The sequence below is a fragment of the Lasiosphaeria miniovina genome (assembly GCF_030549165.1).
Source record: "Lasiosphaeria miniovina strain SMH2392-1A chromosome Unknown B0T26scaffold_4, whole genome shotgun sequence".
Taxonomy (NCBI): domain Eukaryota; kingdom Fungi; phylum Ascomycota; class Sordariomycetes; order Sordariales; family Lasiosphaeriaceae; genus Lasiosphaeria; species Lasiosphaeria miniovina.
The window spans coordinates 5,442,950-5,459,264 of record NW_026848223.1 but is presented as its reverse complement, the minus strand read 5'-3'; the positions used below and the strand labels follow the sequence as shown (position 1 = coordinate 5,459,264).

Below are 16,315 nucleotides of genomic sequence, written 5' to 3'. Positions count from 1 at the left end.
TCATGACTCGGTCAACGACACAGCCTGAAGCGCTTGGTTGAGTGGCACGATCCTCAAGCTCCTGCCGCGCCTCAGATTCCCGCTGCCACTGCCACTCCCTCCGCCCGGCGTCTGTGGCTGCTGTTGGTAGCTGGGCGGGTTCGTAATCGTGGGGCTAGCCACGTCCTGCCACTTGCGGAAGACGCTCTTCAGGTCTCTCGGGATGCCCTCGAGGACGACTGTAGAGATGGGCACAAAGGGACGGTCCTCCATGCCGGCCGCCAAGATGGCATATTCCTGGGCAAAGTCCAGGGCGTTGCGGAAGGCAGCGTACTGGTGCTGCGACTGCGCGCCGACGATGATGTACATCTCAAAGAAGGCATCGAGGACGTAGATGTTGCTGGACAGCAGGTCAGTCTGCTTAAAGGGGAAGAGCTCCGAGATCTGGTCATGCGTTAGCCGCGCTGGCCTGGCAAGTTGGAGCAACGACAAGGGCAGACTGACCTGGTGCCTGTCGGCCGAGTTGGAACAAAACAGCCGGCCGCAGTACCTGCCGTAGTTTGGCTTCAGGCGCCAGTGGTCCGCCGAAGGCGCTCTGGCGCCGCCGCCAAAAATGTCCCAGAAGCTATCCGGCTCATTGTCCTCTTCGATTTCTAACAGTTCGCCCATGAGCGCAAGGTCCATGCCCACAAGCCGGGCGCAACCCAGCTCGTCGACATCGCTGCCCTTGCCCTTCCAAAGGTAGCACTTGCCCTGCTGGGTGATAAGGTATGGAAAGCCCGAGCAGAGGCTCGCGGGCGAGAAATCGACTTCGTCAAAAGCAACTTGCCCCAAATAGCGGCGGCCGCAGAGCATGTTCGGTGCTAACGAGTCGTACTTGTTGCTCGACCCACGACGCACAATCACAATGCCCCCGAGCGCTTGCACGAACTCGGCCGTCTCCTTGCCCTGCGATAGCCTCACGAGTTTCCCACCAAACGCCCTGGCTTCCCGCGGCGCAAAGACTTCGGCATCCTGCAAGGCCGACTCGGGCACCTCATCACCGGACCAAAAGTAAACCTCATTCACCTTTCTTCCGGCACTGTCGGTGAACGAGTGGGGGCAGAGGTACATCTCGCGCTCAAAGAGCACCCGTTCGTGATGCGCCGGCACCGGGAGCTTCTTGCCGTCGCCAAACACTTGGAAGAGCTGGGTCCTCAGCGTCTTGACTGTAGATCCCATCACGGGTCGGCGCATGAGGATGTCGGCCGCATCTGCCGTATACCTCCGCTTCGGGCGTTCCGGCCCGAAAAAGTCGGAAAATAGATTTGATACGTCGACGCTGTACTTGCTCGGAGATCGCGACGGAGACCGTGTTGGGGACGTTATCCTGGGTGGCGTCCTTGCCAATTTGGGAGGCGGTGGTAACGGTCTGGCACCCTTGGGAGGCAGGCGAGGGCTTTGTTCAGTCTGCGCGTCTGCTCCGTCCCCAGCAGATCCTGGGCCGGGCTTGACGGCTGTCCTGCTCAGGCCCAAGCCAACACCACTAAACAGGGTGGCGTTGCTCTTCGCAGAGACCTGAGGGCCCGAGTCGTTAAATAGAGCAGTGTTGTTCTTGGCAGGAACCGGAGGCCCCGAGTCGGCCTTGTCTTTCGACGGCTGTTTTCCCGGCACTGTGATTGTGGGGTCAGGGAATGATCGCCCTCTTATGGGCGAGGATGGCCGCGATTTTTCAGGCTCTGGCCTTGGGATTGGTGTTTCTTGGTCGTCCAAGAACTTCGAAATCCTCTTCAACACAAGCTTCTTGGGAGAGGGGGGTTGAGATACTGGCTGATCTGCCGGCTCTGTCGGTTTCGACGCCTGCTGATTCTTCGCTGCAAGTGCCGCCACCTGTTCATGGACCTTGGTCGGCGATCGCGGACGCGTCCGGATTGAAGAGTCAACCAGCTGAATAGGCCGGCCAGTTGACGACGGCTCTACCTCCGATACTCGCTTAGACGAGTCAACTAACGGGATTACGCTCTCCCCCGCCGTTGTAGGCGTTTCTTGCACGAGCGACCTTCTAGGATCTACAAGGGTGATGGTTTCTGGCTTCGGAGTCGGAGTCGGAGTCGTGACAAACTTCTGAGGCTTCGGGGAGGTAACGGGAGGCTTCTTCTGCACCGGAGACGTCGCCGTCACCTCCGGCTTGACAGACTCTCTAGGCTCTTTAGGAGTTACAGGCTCACTAGGCTTTTGGAGCTCCTTGGGCTCGGGCTCGGGCCCCTTCGGCTCCTCGGCTTGCTTTGCACCAGCAACAGAAGTTGGAGCCTTCCTCCTAGGGCCACGAGCTCGTCCTTTCGTCATGTGCGTTAGCTGAGGGCCGGGTCCAGTAACATCCTCCGCCCCTACCGAATTTGATGTTGGGGTGCCCAAGGAAGTGTCAGGGCTCTTCTGTGGACCAGAAGCGGGAGGAGGGCCCCTTGCAAGCAAGCCGGCCAATGCTGGGTTGAAACGGTCAGCCAATCCTCCACCGCTGACCTTGCTTTGAAGTCGGCTGGAGAGACCAGTCTCTTTTTGGAGAATGGGGGGGGTTTTCGGCTTGAAAACCGGATCCTTCCCTATCTCGGGGGAAAATCTAGGGGTTGATGCCAGGTCTCTCTTTGCAGAAGCCGAGAGATGGTTGGGTCGTGCCAAATCTTGGAGAGGACGTGGAGTATCTAAAGTCGAGTCAGAAGTTATTGAAGTTGTTGAGCCTTGCCTCGAAGTGTTGCCGGTCCGGGCGATTTCTAGTTTCTTCGCAAGCCCTTCGGGGATAGATTTCTCATCAAGCGAGCTGGACGATCCAGGGCCTTTTGTGACTCCCCGGCCTTCCTGTTGCGCCTTCTTAAACTCCTCCTTCTTCTTCAGAATCGCATCTTTGAATTCATCCTTGCGCTCGTTCTTCTGGGGGCCGCCTGTGGTGTTCAGTGCTGCCTTACCTCGTAGAATGTTGCCTTTCAGCTCGTCAGGGGCCACATAGTTCTGTGTCTTTGTTCGTCGCAAGTTACCAAAGACATTTTTCAGCTCATCAGGCTTGCCTGTCCCTGTCTCGGGGGGCGGCACGCGCGGTTTGAGGTTTGCTCGAAAGTCCTTTACCGGTGGTGTTTCAAGCTTCGTCTTTGTCAGTGCCGAAGAATCGCTCGAACCATCTAGAATGTTACTCCCTGGGTCCTCGCTCCCTCGTCTTGACAGAGGCTTCGCGAAGCTTCCCCGGAAGGGACTAGGCGAAGCCTTGTCGCTCGGCGAGACACGCGGAAAACCGCCCAGGCCGGCGGAGACTGGACCCGCGCCCGCACCCATCGGCGTAGACTTCAAAAGACCGCCAGTCTTGATCTCGGGTTTCTTAGGAAGAGACGGGCTCCGAATAGAACCTCCACTTCCGATATTGGTTTTTTGGGCCTTTGCCTTGTTCAGCTCGACCATCCAAGCTGGCTGGTTGGAAGGCGGCGGAGTGGGCTTCGGTTTTGGTGATTCAGGTTTGTTGAGAGCCGCCTCAAGCCAGCTGGAAGACTTGGTCGGGCTCCATCTCCGCGGATCCATTGTCTTGGACGGGCTTACTGGCGGAGTCGTCTGTTCAGGTTCTTCCTCGGGTTCTGTCGGGGCAGCCTCATCGGGGACGGTGGCAGAGGCCGTGGCGGTCGAATTCTCGGGCTCTTTTTCGTGACTCGAGGTTGGCCGAGACGAAGGCGTCGTCGACCCGTCCCTGAGCACGCTGGCTGGACGGTTGCCTTTTGGCGCACCTTCGAGGCCGCCTCTGCTAGATACGGAGGAATCTGCACGCTGCAGCCCTCCTGGCGAGGTAACACTCCAACGCTTTACACTATCCGAGCGCTTCATCATGGCGCTCTGCACAAATCCGCCCATTCCCTTGGTTGGAGACACTGGCCTGCTTGGCGACGTACGCCCGCTGGTGGGTAGAGCCGGCTGACGATCGCTCGACGATGTTTCTCCGCCACCGCCGGTCTCTCCAGTTGGGGGGTCGAGGCGCTGGGGACCACTGAGAACAAGTGGCGATCCAATCTTGCTGTGCCGCGCAGAAAAATCGGGCGCAGGGACCGGGCTATCTCTGAACGGCTGAGCAGCTGCAGGACTGCGTGACATTCCGGCCAGCTGGACGCGCGACGACGACATGTCGACGACGTCGGTATCCTCGACCTGGTTGCGCCGGTATGCCGGAGAGTTCTGTCCGCGGTCGGCCGTCTGGCGGAACCAGGTTGGGTCCTTGCCTGCCAGCGACTGCGCAATCTGGTCACGCGTCAGGGTCTGCTCTGGCGCCGGCGTTGGCTCAGAGGGGGGGTTAGGAGATGATCGAGCAGCCGCGTTTTCTGCAGCGACAACAGAGAGCGGCCGGGGCCGGTCCGACGCTTGAGATGGGGGCCGGCGCTGCCACGAAAGGGGCGAGCGAGAGGGCGGCCCGCCGACCGAGGGCGAGGTCAGGGTAAGACTCGATCGCTTGAATTCCAAGTCGAACGGCGAGTCGTTTTCTTTGGTGGGGGAGTTCGAGTTGGAGTAGTCGGTAGTGCTGTCCATGGCTTCCGACGAGCGGGCGACGCGTGCCCGCGGGCTGCCAGAACTTTCAAGTCCCGGCGAGGTCAGCAATGTGTCGTCGGTAGCCAGGGCACGGTTTGTTCGCTGTGCAGAAGGCGACGGGGTGTTGACCGGTGATGATTTCTGTGGAGAAATTGATCTTGCGCGCTCTGCGACGGATAAGAAAGCCAAGTCAGTGGGTCGGTCATCTCATGCGCACACGCAGCTGCGGAGCCCGGGCTCGGGTTTTGGGGTATCGAAGTAGGATATGTGTCAATACACAATCCATGGAGACATGGACAGGCAGAGGAAGTGTCGGCAGATGCGATCGCGGACCAAGCACCGACCGGCACCAAACAATTTAGAGTCGCGTAGGTAGCAGGCATACCGTACCGGCCCCAGCGCCAGCACCTGCACGCACTTGCACCAGCACCTGCACCGGCAACCAGCACCAAAACCTGCACCGGCTCGGGTCGCCTTCAACGAGGGATTGGCTCCGCAACAGCAGCAATTGTCCTTGCGTAACTTCGTAACTGCAAAGGCAAAAAGAGGGAGGGGGGATGTGGCAGCGGATTGGAGAGGGGGGTTTGGCGTACCTGCACGTCGCGCCTGGCGTTCTCGTTTTTCTTGGAGAATCTTTTCCTCGAGTTCGCGCGAACGCGCCTCGTCTTCCTCCTCGCGTCGTCCCTTCAACAGCTCAACCGACCGAAGAAAATCAGATACCTCGTCCGACATGGTTCAAGTTAGGTGCGCAGGCTGGATATTGGGGCGGAATCGGGCACATCGGGGCCAGACACACACGCAAGATACGGGATCATCCCAGGGCGGTCGAGTCAACATGCAACCCTGAACGTTAAATCATGCGAGTGCTGCGGAGGGGCAGTTTGATGGTCTTAAACCGCTCTGGCTGCGATTCCATTTGGCGGGTGTGGCTGGTGGCTCGTGCGAGACTCGACTTGGGACGAGCTTGGGGGGGTTCGTTAGCTCCGCCGCCAGTTGGATGGATCCGCTGCTAGGCCAGTCGGAATGCGCCTGTCTCAGAACCTTGCACTGTTTCGCCAGGCGCTTTGACCAGCCCATCCAAGTCATGGAACCTGACGGGAGTTATCTTTCGTGACAGAAAGTCGGAAGCCTTTCAATGTTTCGAATGCTCGGCCGAATGAGCATTGGATGCTACTCAGTAAGAAACCTAAATCTTGTGTTACCTAAATGCAAGTACCGCCTGTGTGCAGCGTTCATCTTTACCTATCCTAGAAGTATTTACGTTTTGATCCCGGCTTGGGTGGTTCTTTTTAGGTTTTGTTTTGTTTTAATTTCTCCCCCGTCGCTGCTACCCTTAGGCCAAGATCCTAGTGCAGCTCAGCCAGCACCCAGCAAATCGGCTGTCAAGAGCCAGCGACATGGTGTCGTTTTTCGCTACCACCTCATGTATCGTCTGCACGTGTACTTCGTACGTAGAAAGATCGTCCGCTGTTCAGCCGAGCCATGCTTTTCCTCCTCTTCGTCGTAAGGTACTGGCTCCTTGATTCTCACAAAACCCCGAGAAAAAGACAGAAAAGATTAAAGGCAAGATGCATGCCTCAGTACAAGAAAAGACGGGCTTTTGCATCTTCAACCACCCAGGCCAAGCCTTCCCTTAGGTTCTCTCCCGTGATGGCACTACACCGAAGGATGTTCCACCGATGTGTTCGGATCTCGTCTAGTCGAAGGGCCTGTGCATAGCCGATACTAAGTTCAGCTTCTGCGGTTTCCCCAGAGACAGGAGACGAAAATCCACCGAAAATGAACAACTAACCTTGGATATTTCATCGCCAGACATGCATCCCTGAACATCAGTTTTGTTGGCAAAGACGAGCAAGCTCGCCCCTGAAAGTCGCTTTATCACGATTCAGTGTCAGCTGTCATCACTGCCCGGGTAACGTCCGTTGAAGTCGGATATGGAGGTGAAATGGTACTCTGTACTACCTCTTCTTGAAGTAGCCCATGCAGCTCATCTCGACAGTCGTCGATTCGCAGCCGGTCCGTGGCATCAACGACCCAAATTAGGGCGTCCGTTTTTTCGAAGTAGTTTCTCCAGTATGACCGCAACGTCTTCTGGCCGCCCACATCCCCTGCGCGTTGAAAGGTCCATTTATTAACACCGGGCCGCTGTTTTAGCTAGAGGCAGCCAGTCAACTTTACAAATATTGAGCTTGTAGCTGGAGTTGACACGCTTTCCACGTCAGCATCTAGTCGTAGGACCTCTTCTTTGCACCAAGTCTGGCAAGGGGGTCACTGGGCCACTCACCCTTCGTAGTCAATCGTCTTGATGATGAAGCCGAGCGTAGGGCTGACGGTGTTAACATCTTCGCCCATGACCCTCTTGACAATCGTCGTCTTGCCAGCATTATCGAGTCCGCTGGAACAAAGGCGTGGTTAGCAAGGCGCAGTAGTACGTGTTGTACTGTAAAGTACAGTACAATACAGTACCTGCATGCACGAGCAGCAAACACGGCGGCTTACAGCATTAGAATCCTCAGCTCCTTGTCTTTGAGCCTCGCTTTCCGGAGGATTGAGAGCATCTTGGCCGAAGATGGGATTCGGCCTGGCACTTTCAAGAATGTCTCTGAACATGCGCTGTAAGTAAACGCAGGGAAGTGTGATGCCTGCCATGGCGAGAGACGCGAAGGTTGCCTCGACCGGCTCGTTCAGGAAAGTGGGTACTACACACCCCGCGCGTCCTGTGACCCCCAACTCCACGTGATGCGATTTCAACGACATCCGTCTCACTTACACACAGACGCCCGGCCAACCAGATACGCTGGCTTTTTTACAGCAGAATATCTCCTTCCCATATCGGATTCATTCTAAGCATCTAAGCAGCGCATTAAATGTCCCCGCTCCCTTCTGTCTAACCAAAAGAATAACAAGATAGGACACACTGCCCCGGGTGGGCCAAGGACCTAGCCATCCGTCTGTAAATATGTTATCAATAAGGTCACAGTATCGCTAGTGTTTGGGCTGGCTTCACTCCATGATGCTGTCCTTAATAAGTTCGAGGATTATATCCGAGTATCCCGCTGCCCTGTCGGTTCCTAATGTCGGTCAGAAGAGCTCAAGGACTTCACTTGTTGCATGTTCAAGTATATAATCACCTCGATCTCGTTGGTCTACTATAATTTCTTTTTAGAACTCAATGGGCTGAAGGCCAGTCGTCTTTCTAAAAGTGCCTTGTCCAGGCATACAAGCCATCCATAGATAAATATCGCATACGGGTCAACCTCGCCTCACCTGGCCTCCCCTCGCCTCGCCTGGCGCGCCCTCTCCACCTTCGTGCACTCCCCGGCCGTACCTTCCTCTCGCATCCTATTTTCCGTACCTTCCATTTCACGCGTCTCTTTCGATACATTTTCCTACCGTTCTTCCCGTATCTCCCCTAGCGTCCGCCTTCTTTTGGAGTCGGGAGTGACGTCGGCTCAGCTCTGCCGCCCCCCAAATCCTGAGCTAGGGCTGCCTCAGGCCTCCCCACAATTTTCGACCTCTAATTTCGACCTCCTAACCGTCACCCGTCTTCTTCTCCGCCCTTTCCACACCATACCTTCCTCACATAACTGTCGACCTGGAGACACACCACCCGCGCACCTCTCGTACCTCGTACGAACGTCGATAGTCCCAATACCTTTCTCTACCTACTGATATTCTCAACGGAACCTGCTTGTGCGCTCGGTCAGTATACGCTCCTTCATTTTCTTTCAGGTGTCTTGCTTGACATCTAATATTATCATAGGGCACCCCGCAAAAACTGCGCGGCGAGCCGACGAGAAACTCCTCGGGGCCTCTTTTTCTCACAGCACCGTGAGGAACCGCGAATTGTTCGTCTTCTCGACTCAATTTTCTTCGCGCCACTTTTATCTTGAGGAAAGTAACAGCAGGGCTTGGTACACTGTGACCAGACTGTATTCTCTCAGCAGGTTAGTTCGCAATCTTTTCTTCTTTTCGCGCCTTCTAGGCATCTATTTTACTTCGTTCTCTATATCTTTCTACCCAACCTTCTCGCTTCCGCAGCCTGCAATCTGCACTCTGTCACTCCATGGCTCATTAGGCCTTCATTTTCTTATTCCATCGCCCCATCGTCCTAATTTCTTGTATTCCCTCCTTCGCCAATTCCCTTTCCCGCTACCGTTTCCTCGGTCCCCTCCACTTTCACTTCAGGGCAGTCTTTAGGCCATCGCCCCCCGCTCGTTCACACCAACACCTCTCTTCCGAATTCTAGGTGTAAAGACTAGTTACTCACATTCTACCTAGCGCTTCTAAAAAGCTCTGCCTATTGGACCAGCACTCGCCAACAGTAGGTCTACCCTTCGCGTTGTATGTTGCTTCTTAGACAATAGTCGCCGCAGCCCTTAGACAATAGTCCCCGCAGTCCAGATCCAGTTGAAGTTGACACTTTAACGAAAAAAAAGCCAGAACAATCAAATTCGTCTAGCAGCATTAGCTAGTCGGACACTGTTGGTTAGACCGACAACGAAGAGCCGGAATACGTTTCGACTTTTGTCAAAATGGCGAACCTCGACTCAGCGGAGTCGACCGCCTTTTTCATTCAAGCTGCCGGCTTGGTTGAGAAGGAAAAGAGCGGCAAAAACCCCGCCGAGATGATCTCTAGGGCGGTTCCCCATTCTCCAAAGCGGCAAAAATCGGAGAACTCCGAGCCGGCCTTCACAAAGTGGCCCATCCAACCGGACAGGGAGAACAGAGTGAACAAACAAGGAATCAGGTTCCTGCCCCCGCAAAATCATTCCGAGTTTGACGGTCACGGTCCTGGCCTGAAAGAGGAGAACACGCGGGACCATTCCAGCGAGTTCGACATTTCAGAACTGAAAGAAGAGGATATGAAGCAGTGGCCGCGGGACCATTCCAGCGAGTTCAACATTTCAGAACTGAAAGAAGAGGACATGAAGCAGTGGTCGCGGGACCATTCCAGCGAGTTCGACATTTCAGAACTGAAAGAAGAGGACATGAAGCAGTGGTCGCGGACACCAAATGACCCGAAGCCTCTCATCCCATTCAGGGACAGTCGTCATACCGGCTACCCATTGGTCCATGGCAGTTTTTACCCTCAAGCGAGCCATCATCCGGTCCTTTCACAAACTCCAGCTCCAGCTATGATGCCTTTGACAGAAGATGCACTGCGCATTGCGCAGAGCAAAATCAAGTGGGTAGACTTTAAGTGGGCGCGCGACAATGTCACACTTCCAGAGCTGGAAGCGCACGGGGTGCCCCGTCGCAATCACAAATTTAAGGGATCTTTTCCGAGCCTCCCCTCAGTGCCATTGATGAAAATCAGCGACGATACTATCGGTAGCCACGGCGCTGAAGTCCCCAAGCGCAACAATCAGAGTGATATCCGCGGTCAGATTGGACTGGAGCATAACATCGCAATTAATGACGGCAAGTGGTTAAAGTACAACTGGGACCACCCTGACGGAAAAGACGACAATGACCTCTTTGCTTCCGAGACTTACCTTAATAAATTCGTCCTCACGTGGCACCAAAACGTTCTTGGCAACGTCAGAGCCAAACTTTTAATCAGAAATGAACCGGAGCATTGGAAATGCGATATTGATACCGACACGGGATTCCTTGCGCCGCCAATTGCATACCCCGATACAATTGTCGATCTTTCGACGCAGATTCCTGAACTGAGATGGCGCCGCCATAACTTCACTTCAGCTCTAATCGTCAGAAATTACGAGATAGACCATGAGCGTCGCACCCGGCGCGGAGGCCGTAGGGCGGACATCGCGCCCATCGAATATGAGTCCATAGACCCAGAGGATGCGGTCCGATTGGGACTTGTTGTTAAGCAGCCAGAGGTAGAGATTCCAGTGAAGAATCCGATCACACCCCGTGCTAAATGCTACCTGCGCCCGGCCCAGAAGGCCGACATGGAGGCAGTAGCTAGAATCTACAACTGGGAGGTAAAGAATGGCCTCCAGGCTCTCGACTCCGAGCCTTTAGCTATCGAGGATTTTAAGAAGATCTTCAAAACTACCCAGGAGCTTGGCATGCCGTTCCTTGTTGCCGTGAGCGGGTCGGTCGGTGACCTCCACCTGAATGATAGGACTGCCACCTATTCACCCTATCGCCAAATCCTTCCCAACAATAGAGCCCGCCCTAAGAAAAACAGCAAAGTTCTTGGGTTCTCCTATCTTTCGGTCTGGGAGCCGGGTTTGGCCGGCGGTGGCACAGGAGCCAGCCGAGCGACTGCAAAGATTCACGTCTTCGTTGACCATGCTTCGAGAATGAAAAAGATTGGGTTCTCGCTTCTTGACAAGCTGATTTCGAGTGTCTCAGGTCGATACTCATCTGAGTCTAGTTACGACTTTGTCGATCCTTCCGCCAATCCCATCTACAAGCATCCGATTCGCAACCACGACCGCAAGTATTACCAGGTGTACCTGAATTACTTTGTCAAGCACAAGCATCGAGACCAGGGTCTGGAGCAAGAGCAGAAGTCGTATGACGACGATCTGAAGTGGGTCAAGTCGCTTCTTGAGGAGAAACTTAACTTCTCCGAGAAAGTTCGATTCGAGGCGACACACCGCACGGCTAAGGCTCGCTCGGGACCCGTTTACTGGCTTGACTCGGTCGTCTTTGAGCATACCTGCCAGTTCGACCCACGCTTCGAGGAGGGTTTCTAAGAGATTCAGGTTGTGTTGTGATTGTACCGCCAGCCTTTGCTGGCCATTGAGAGCTGTGGGACGACTACGGATACTACAGCACTGCCATATTTTCTTTTCTCGACCGTTCTCGACCGGGTAATCTACTGAAGTCGGACTTTTGGTGCTCTTTCTACGGAGTGAATACATATTTTAGGCTTCTCTCAGCGACAAGGTCCTTGACGGCAATTGTAATGATCTTGTTTCACATTCAAGAAGACATGCTTCTAGCTACGAATGTCTTTTTCCTCTTTCTCGGATCCTTCTTTCTTCCTCGGATTCTGGAGTTCTTGGAGGCTGGTTTGGTTTGGTTTGGTTGGTGGCATCGCGCTGTTGCCAGGGTCTTGTCGACTGAGCTATAATTCCACGAAGCGGTTCTTTTCGGCGCATCTCCATCTTGGCGTTGTTGGAGTCTGGTTTGGGTTGGCTGATGGCCCCGCGCTGTTAAGGGCTTTTCGGCTGAGCCATGATTACATAAATCGGCCCTTGCTGGCGCTTCTACATTTAGGTGTTTGGGGAAAGGAGTTCCTAGCCAGTCTTGGGGCTGGGAAACAATAAAACTTGTTTGGGCGATGTACAATACATGATGGCAACTTGACGATAAGGTCTTGGGCGACACCATCTGCTTCTGGCGCGGTTGGTATCTGCGACCCGTAGAGTCTAGACACAGTTTCTTTTCTGGGGTTTCTTTTTCTTCCCTGTTGCCCCCACGCTACGGATCTGGTGGGCTTGCATTTTGAAGATTGACGGTATCCTACCGATACGATGGAATGGAGAAAGGATGAGAAATGAAGCGTCATCTTATACGGCTTTTGTCTTGTCAAGGCGGGAATGCAAGCTTGCCCTAGTGGTCTATTTGTGTTGCGGCAACACGATGGGGAGCGTTAGGGATTTGTTAACAAAAAAGTGAGGTAGATAGATACATGGCTTCTCAAAACAGCTTTTCGTAGTAGTTGGTAATTGCCAATCCAATAAGTATCTCCTCAACCTATTCTCCTCCCAAACAGCGAGTGCAGGAAACAACAGCAGGAAGGAGGGGAAATGCAGGTACGAAGGGTTAAATGGCTGTCTCTGCGTGGCTTCCCACGATGGGTATTGATGCAAGTATGCTGCCCAGGTGTCAATGACTTCAGGACAAAGCTGCAGCACGAATGGGACAAGCTCTTCTCTTCAAGTTTGGTTTGCGGGGCTCCCTTGAGAACTGCTCACCCAGACGACATGCCACAGACATTCACCACGATGAACATAATTTGAGTGGCAGGTAGCTCATATTGATAGGTAGACATATATGTACGGTACGTGGCAGAGCCTCGGACAAAAAAAGAATATAGACAGATGAGCCATACAAGAGATTCCATCTACAGATGTTGACTGCGCAGTGCCCAAGATCTGTAACGTAAGGCAAGGAAGGCAGGGAAAGAAGTAAAAAACATCCCCCCTTACCCCTACCCCCATGAATCCCCTCCCTCACAAACACTGCGAATAATAGTCATTCTGGTACGCACACTTGTACGGCGCGGCGCAGACGAACGAGCCGGTCCACTGCAGGCCGCCGCACTGGCCCCAGCGGGCGACAGCAGCAGCAGGGGGCAGGGCCAGAATGCGCTGTGAGGCGTGCTCGGCGGCCACGACGATGTAGCTGGACGGGTTGGTGGTGGGGACGCCGGGGAAGATGGAGGCGTCGACCACGAAGAGGTTGTCGGTGCCGTAGACGCGCGCGTTGAGGTCGACGACGGCGGACCCGGAGCCGCCGGGCACGCGCCCGTCGTCGGTGCCGATTTTGGCCGTCCCCATCCAGTGGTTGGACCGCCGGTTGGAGTAGGATACCACCATCTGTTTTTGGATGTGGTCAGCTGCTGTTGTTGACGAAAAAAAGGGGTAAAGGAATGGGGCCAAAACACACGTTGTTGACATAGTCAGCGGCGCTGGTGGTCGCGTTGGGGTATTGCCAGACCAGGCCCTTGACGTTCTTCAGCGCGTTCTGCAGATTGACGAGGCCCTGAATGACCACGGCCTTGTCGTTGGCGTCTTTGAGATATGGCACGTCCGACACGACAGTACCGAGGCCCGGGGTGATGGTCATGCGCCCGCGCGAAGTGGCGCCGCGGCCGAGGTACTGGCTCATCGTCATGGCATCTGTAGGGGGCTAGCTGTTTAGCCTACTGCCCAAGCCTTTCATTAATGAAGAGGGAGGTGAGAAAAACGTACGTCCATTTGGCGTGTCAAAGCTCCCCTCCACCCGGGCAGTCCACTGCAGCTGCCGTACGATCCCGTCTGCTCCCTTGATCTCTTCCCAGAACCTGACAACACGATTTAGGTATATTCCCACAGCTTGATAAATGGGCAATGGTAAAACTCACATCGGGCCGATGTTGGGTGCGGCTTGGGTGAGAACTCCAGTGCGGCGATCTGTAAAGAGAGCCAATGGTTAGTCACAACGGCAGATATACGAGCAAACAGATACAGCGTACTAAGATAGTTGCTCGCATCGGTGGCGTTCGGGGTTGCCCAAGCGGCGTAAAAGTCATAAAAGGCAACATCTGGGTGCGTGATGACAGTGTCGGTCTGAAACCTCTCAAGTTAGCGCGTCAAATCCAAGTGGCCCAAGGACCCAAGAGACACGCACGTTGACATGGTCGTCCAAGTTGTAGCCCACAGGCAGATTGATCCAAGACTGGTTGTCAATCATGGTCGGGCCGTCGGCAGAGCCCTTGACAATGTCTAGCTGGTCCTTGGGACCGATGCCGCTCCTGAGCAGGATTTTGGCACTGCCAAAGGTCCCAGCAGACAAAATCACGCGCCCTGAGACGTTGGTGACGTTTACGACTCCCTGGTATCCGCCGTCCCTGAAAGCTTCAACCTCGAGGCCAGTGACATGGCCACCGTCGCGAACAACGCGCTTGACAGTCGTGTTCAGCCACAACCTGAAGTTGCTCCGGCTCTTGGCGCTGACGAGGTACGTTGCCATGGGGCCGCCGCGTTCTCCATGGGAGTACATGTAAGGAGTGTTGGCGAAGGTGCGGTTCTTTTGGTTAGGGGCGTTGTTAGCGACAACTTGGTTCCATCCCGCCGCCTTCAGACCGCCGCTGAGGACGTTGAAGCCTTGCTGCAGATAGCGCTGGCCGTCAGTAGACGGAGCGTCTGTGCCCGGAATTCGCGAGAAGACTCTGCTTATCGCTGCCTGGACGTCTTGTGACTTCCACCCGGCCGGGAATAGATAGTCCCAGTCAAGAGAGTACGGCTGGCCAGAGGTTAATCACTAATGCTCACAGCGACTCGCCTCTCCTTATCTGGAAGCTGCTCCTCCTCACCTTGAACCAGAGACCAGCATTGACGGCGGTGCCGCCACCGAGAACACACCCAGCCATCTGGTCAGTATCCGTGCAAGCAATTCCCGCCGAGTCAACCCAGATCTGGTTGCACAGGCCTGGGACATCGAATCGGGAGAGGTTGGTGCCAACAAGCCAGTCGGGCTTTAGGGTACCGCCCCAGCGGCCGGAAGACGCCGGGCCCTTCTCGATGAGCAACACGCTCTTTCCGGACTCGCTCAGCTTATCGGCCAGGGGAATGCCTCCGGCGCCGCCACCGACGATGATGTAGTCAAAAGTGACACCCGTCGGGACGGGAACAGCGGCGATGGCAGTCGTGGTCGGGCCTTGGCAGGTTCCCGTGACCGTCTTTGTCGCCTTCGCAGCCCATGCCGAGTAGGACGGGTTGGCGGCGTTGCCGTCTAGAACCGCGCCGAAGATGCTCATACCATTGTCGTGCTGATCCAGAGCGATCTGGTCGGGGCACGTCGGGTTGCCTGGCGAAGAGAACGCCTGCACCCACCCGAGGACCATGAACCCGGCGCTGGTGGAAGCGCCGCCTGTCTGGCCGTTCTGGTTCCATTGCAGACAGTTCTGGCAGCGGAAAACCAAAGTGAAGTGCGTGGCGTTGATGATCGACGAGATCTGGGTCAGCTTGGCGTTTCCAGTGTAGAGGTCTGGCATGGCATATCCGGTCGCGTAGCGAAAGGACGTGTATATGGTGTCACCCTTCGGCCAAGCCGTCAAGAGGAGCGAGTTGGTCATAGGGCCTCCGAGAGAGACGCCGCACCAGCCCATGTTGACCGAGTCCTTAGACGCACATTGCTGGAAGCCAGTCAGCACCCTCGAAATCTCATAGCAAGACGAGGCCATATGTAGCCTACTAGGTAGCCGATGAACTCGCTAGCGTCGGTCGTGAGGGCATTAGAGGGAAGAGCCACGCCAAAGGTGAAGCCGCCTTGGGTCTGGGAGCCGCCATTGGGGACGGGCCAGGTGTCGAAGACGATGCCTGTGGCCGAGTCTGTGTACTTCACCGCCGTGTTGGCCTGCGAGAGTACAGACGGCACGACTAATGGCCCCTATGTTAGCCATGGAGCCTAGATACCCAGAGAGGTATGGCTTTGACTTACACGAGGCCGCTACCACAAGGGCGCCAAGGATGCGAGAAGACGACGACCTCATCTTGGCGGACACGCAGACAGAACTTCCACCTTGACTATGCCGGGCGTGTAAAGGAGAGGAAAGGAAGACAAGTGGCCGGGAGGGGTGGCAGGATATAGCGTCCGGGGGGACGTATCTCCCCGCGTTAAGTACCAGGGCCACTGCTACGAGCCATCATAGACTTGGCGAGGAACGGGGCTTGGGGTTTCTCGCTACAGACGTCTTCAGGGAAGGAAGACGGAGGCTAGCACAGGGAAGAACGATCTGGTAGGTGGAAACATCGCGGGGGGCGGCAACCCTGTCGGCGGTCGTCGCCCGGATGTAACCGAGTGAGCCATTCGGGGGAATCACTTCAGGCAAGCATATTCCACTTTTGGAGAGCCTCCATGGTAGGATGGCGAGCTGGAGGCGCCGAGGGCGCCAATTCTACATGAGATCGAGTCGAGTATTCCGAGGGGGGATGGCCTCGCCGGCTGAGGTCGTCAGGAAGATGGAGTTTGCAAAGCTGTCATGGCCAGAACGTCTGACTGACGGGGTAATGGGAATGGATGTACCAAGTATTGTTTGGAGTAGGTAATAACCCGGTTCGCGTCGGGCGGCGGCAGGCAATCCTCCGCGCAATGCGATGCATGTCGTCGGCCC

At 55.4% G+C, this 16,315-nt stretch overlaps 4 protein-coding genes across 4 annotated transcripts; 1 reads left to right on the top strand and 3 right to left on the bottom strand.

Annotated features, from left to right (window-relative positions):
* B0T26DRAFT_856017 (uncharacterized protein) lies at positions 1-5,596 on the bottom strand (the record flags this gene model as incomplete). The annotated part of the gene is made up of 5 exons (XM_060447688.1): positions 5,103-5,596; positions 2,649-4,676; positions 1,585-2,510; positions 484-1,536; positions 1-423 (listed from the first exon to the last, which is right to left on the bottom strand). Exons 1-5 carry the CDS (start codon positions 5,239-5,241, stop codon positions 1-3), a joined length of 4,569 nt encoding a protein of 1,522 aa, XP_060297190.1. The 5' UTR covers positions 5,242-5,596.
* Positions 5,597-6,086: 490 nt separating this feature from the next.
* Positions 6,087-7,067, bottom strand: B0T26DRAFT_676570 (ADP-ribosylation factor family-domain-containing protein; the record flags this gene model as incomplete). Its single annotated transcript, XM_060439993.1, has 6 exons — positions 6,087-6,218; positions 6,302-6,382; positions 6,472-6,617; positions 6,688-6,704; positions 6,794-6,904; positions 7,009-7,067. 6 exons carry the CDS (start codon positions 7,065-7,067, stop codon positions 6,087-6,089), a joined length of 546 nt encoding a protein of 181 aa, XP_060297189.1.
* Positions 7,068-9,650: 2,583 nt separating this feature from the next.
* Positions 9,651-11,186, top strand: B0T26DRAFT_645210 (uncharacterized protein; the record flags this gene model as incomplete). The annotated part of the gene is made up of 1 exon (XM_060437694.1): positions 9,651-11,186. The coding sequence occupies one exon, from the start codon at positions 9,651-9,653 to the stop codon at positions 11,184-11,186; it is 1,536 nt and encodes a 511-aa protein (XP_060297188.1).
* Positions 11,187-12,671: 1,485 nt separating this feature from the next.
* Positions 12,672-15,694, bottom strand: B0T26DRAFT_645658 (carbohydrate-binding module family 1 protein; the record flags this gene model as incomplete). The annotated part of the gene is made up of 9 exons (XM_060437749.1): positions 12,672-13,037; positions 13,108-13,340; positions 13,413-13,504; positions 13,565-13,613; positions 13,676-13,769; positions 13,831-14,445; positions 14,516-15,337; positions 15,397-15,581; positions 15,643-15,694. 9 exons carry the CDS (start codon positions 15,692-15,694, stop codon positions 12,672-12,674), a joined length of 2,508 nt encoding a protein of 835 aa, XP_060297187.1.
* Between the last annotated feature and the right edge of the window lie 621 nt (positions 15,695-16,315).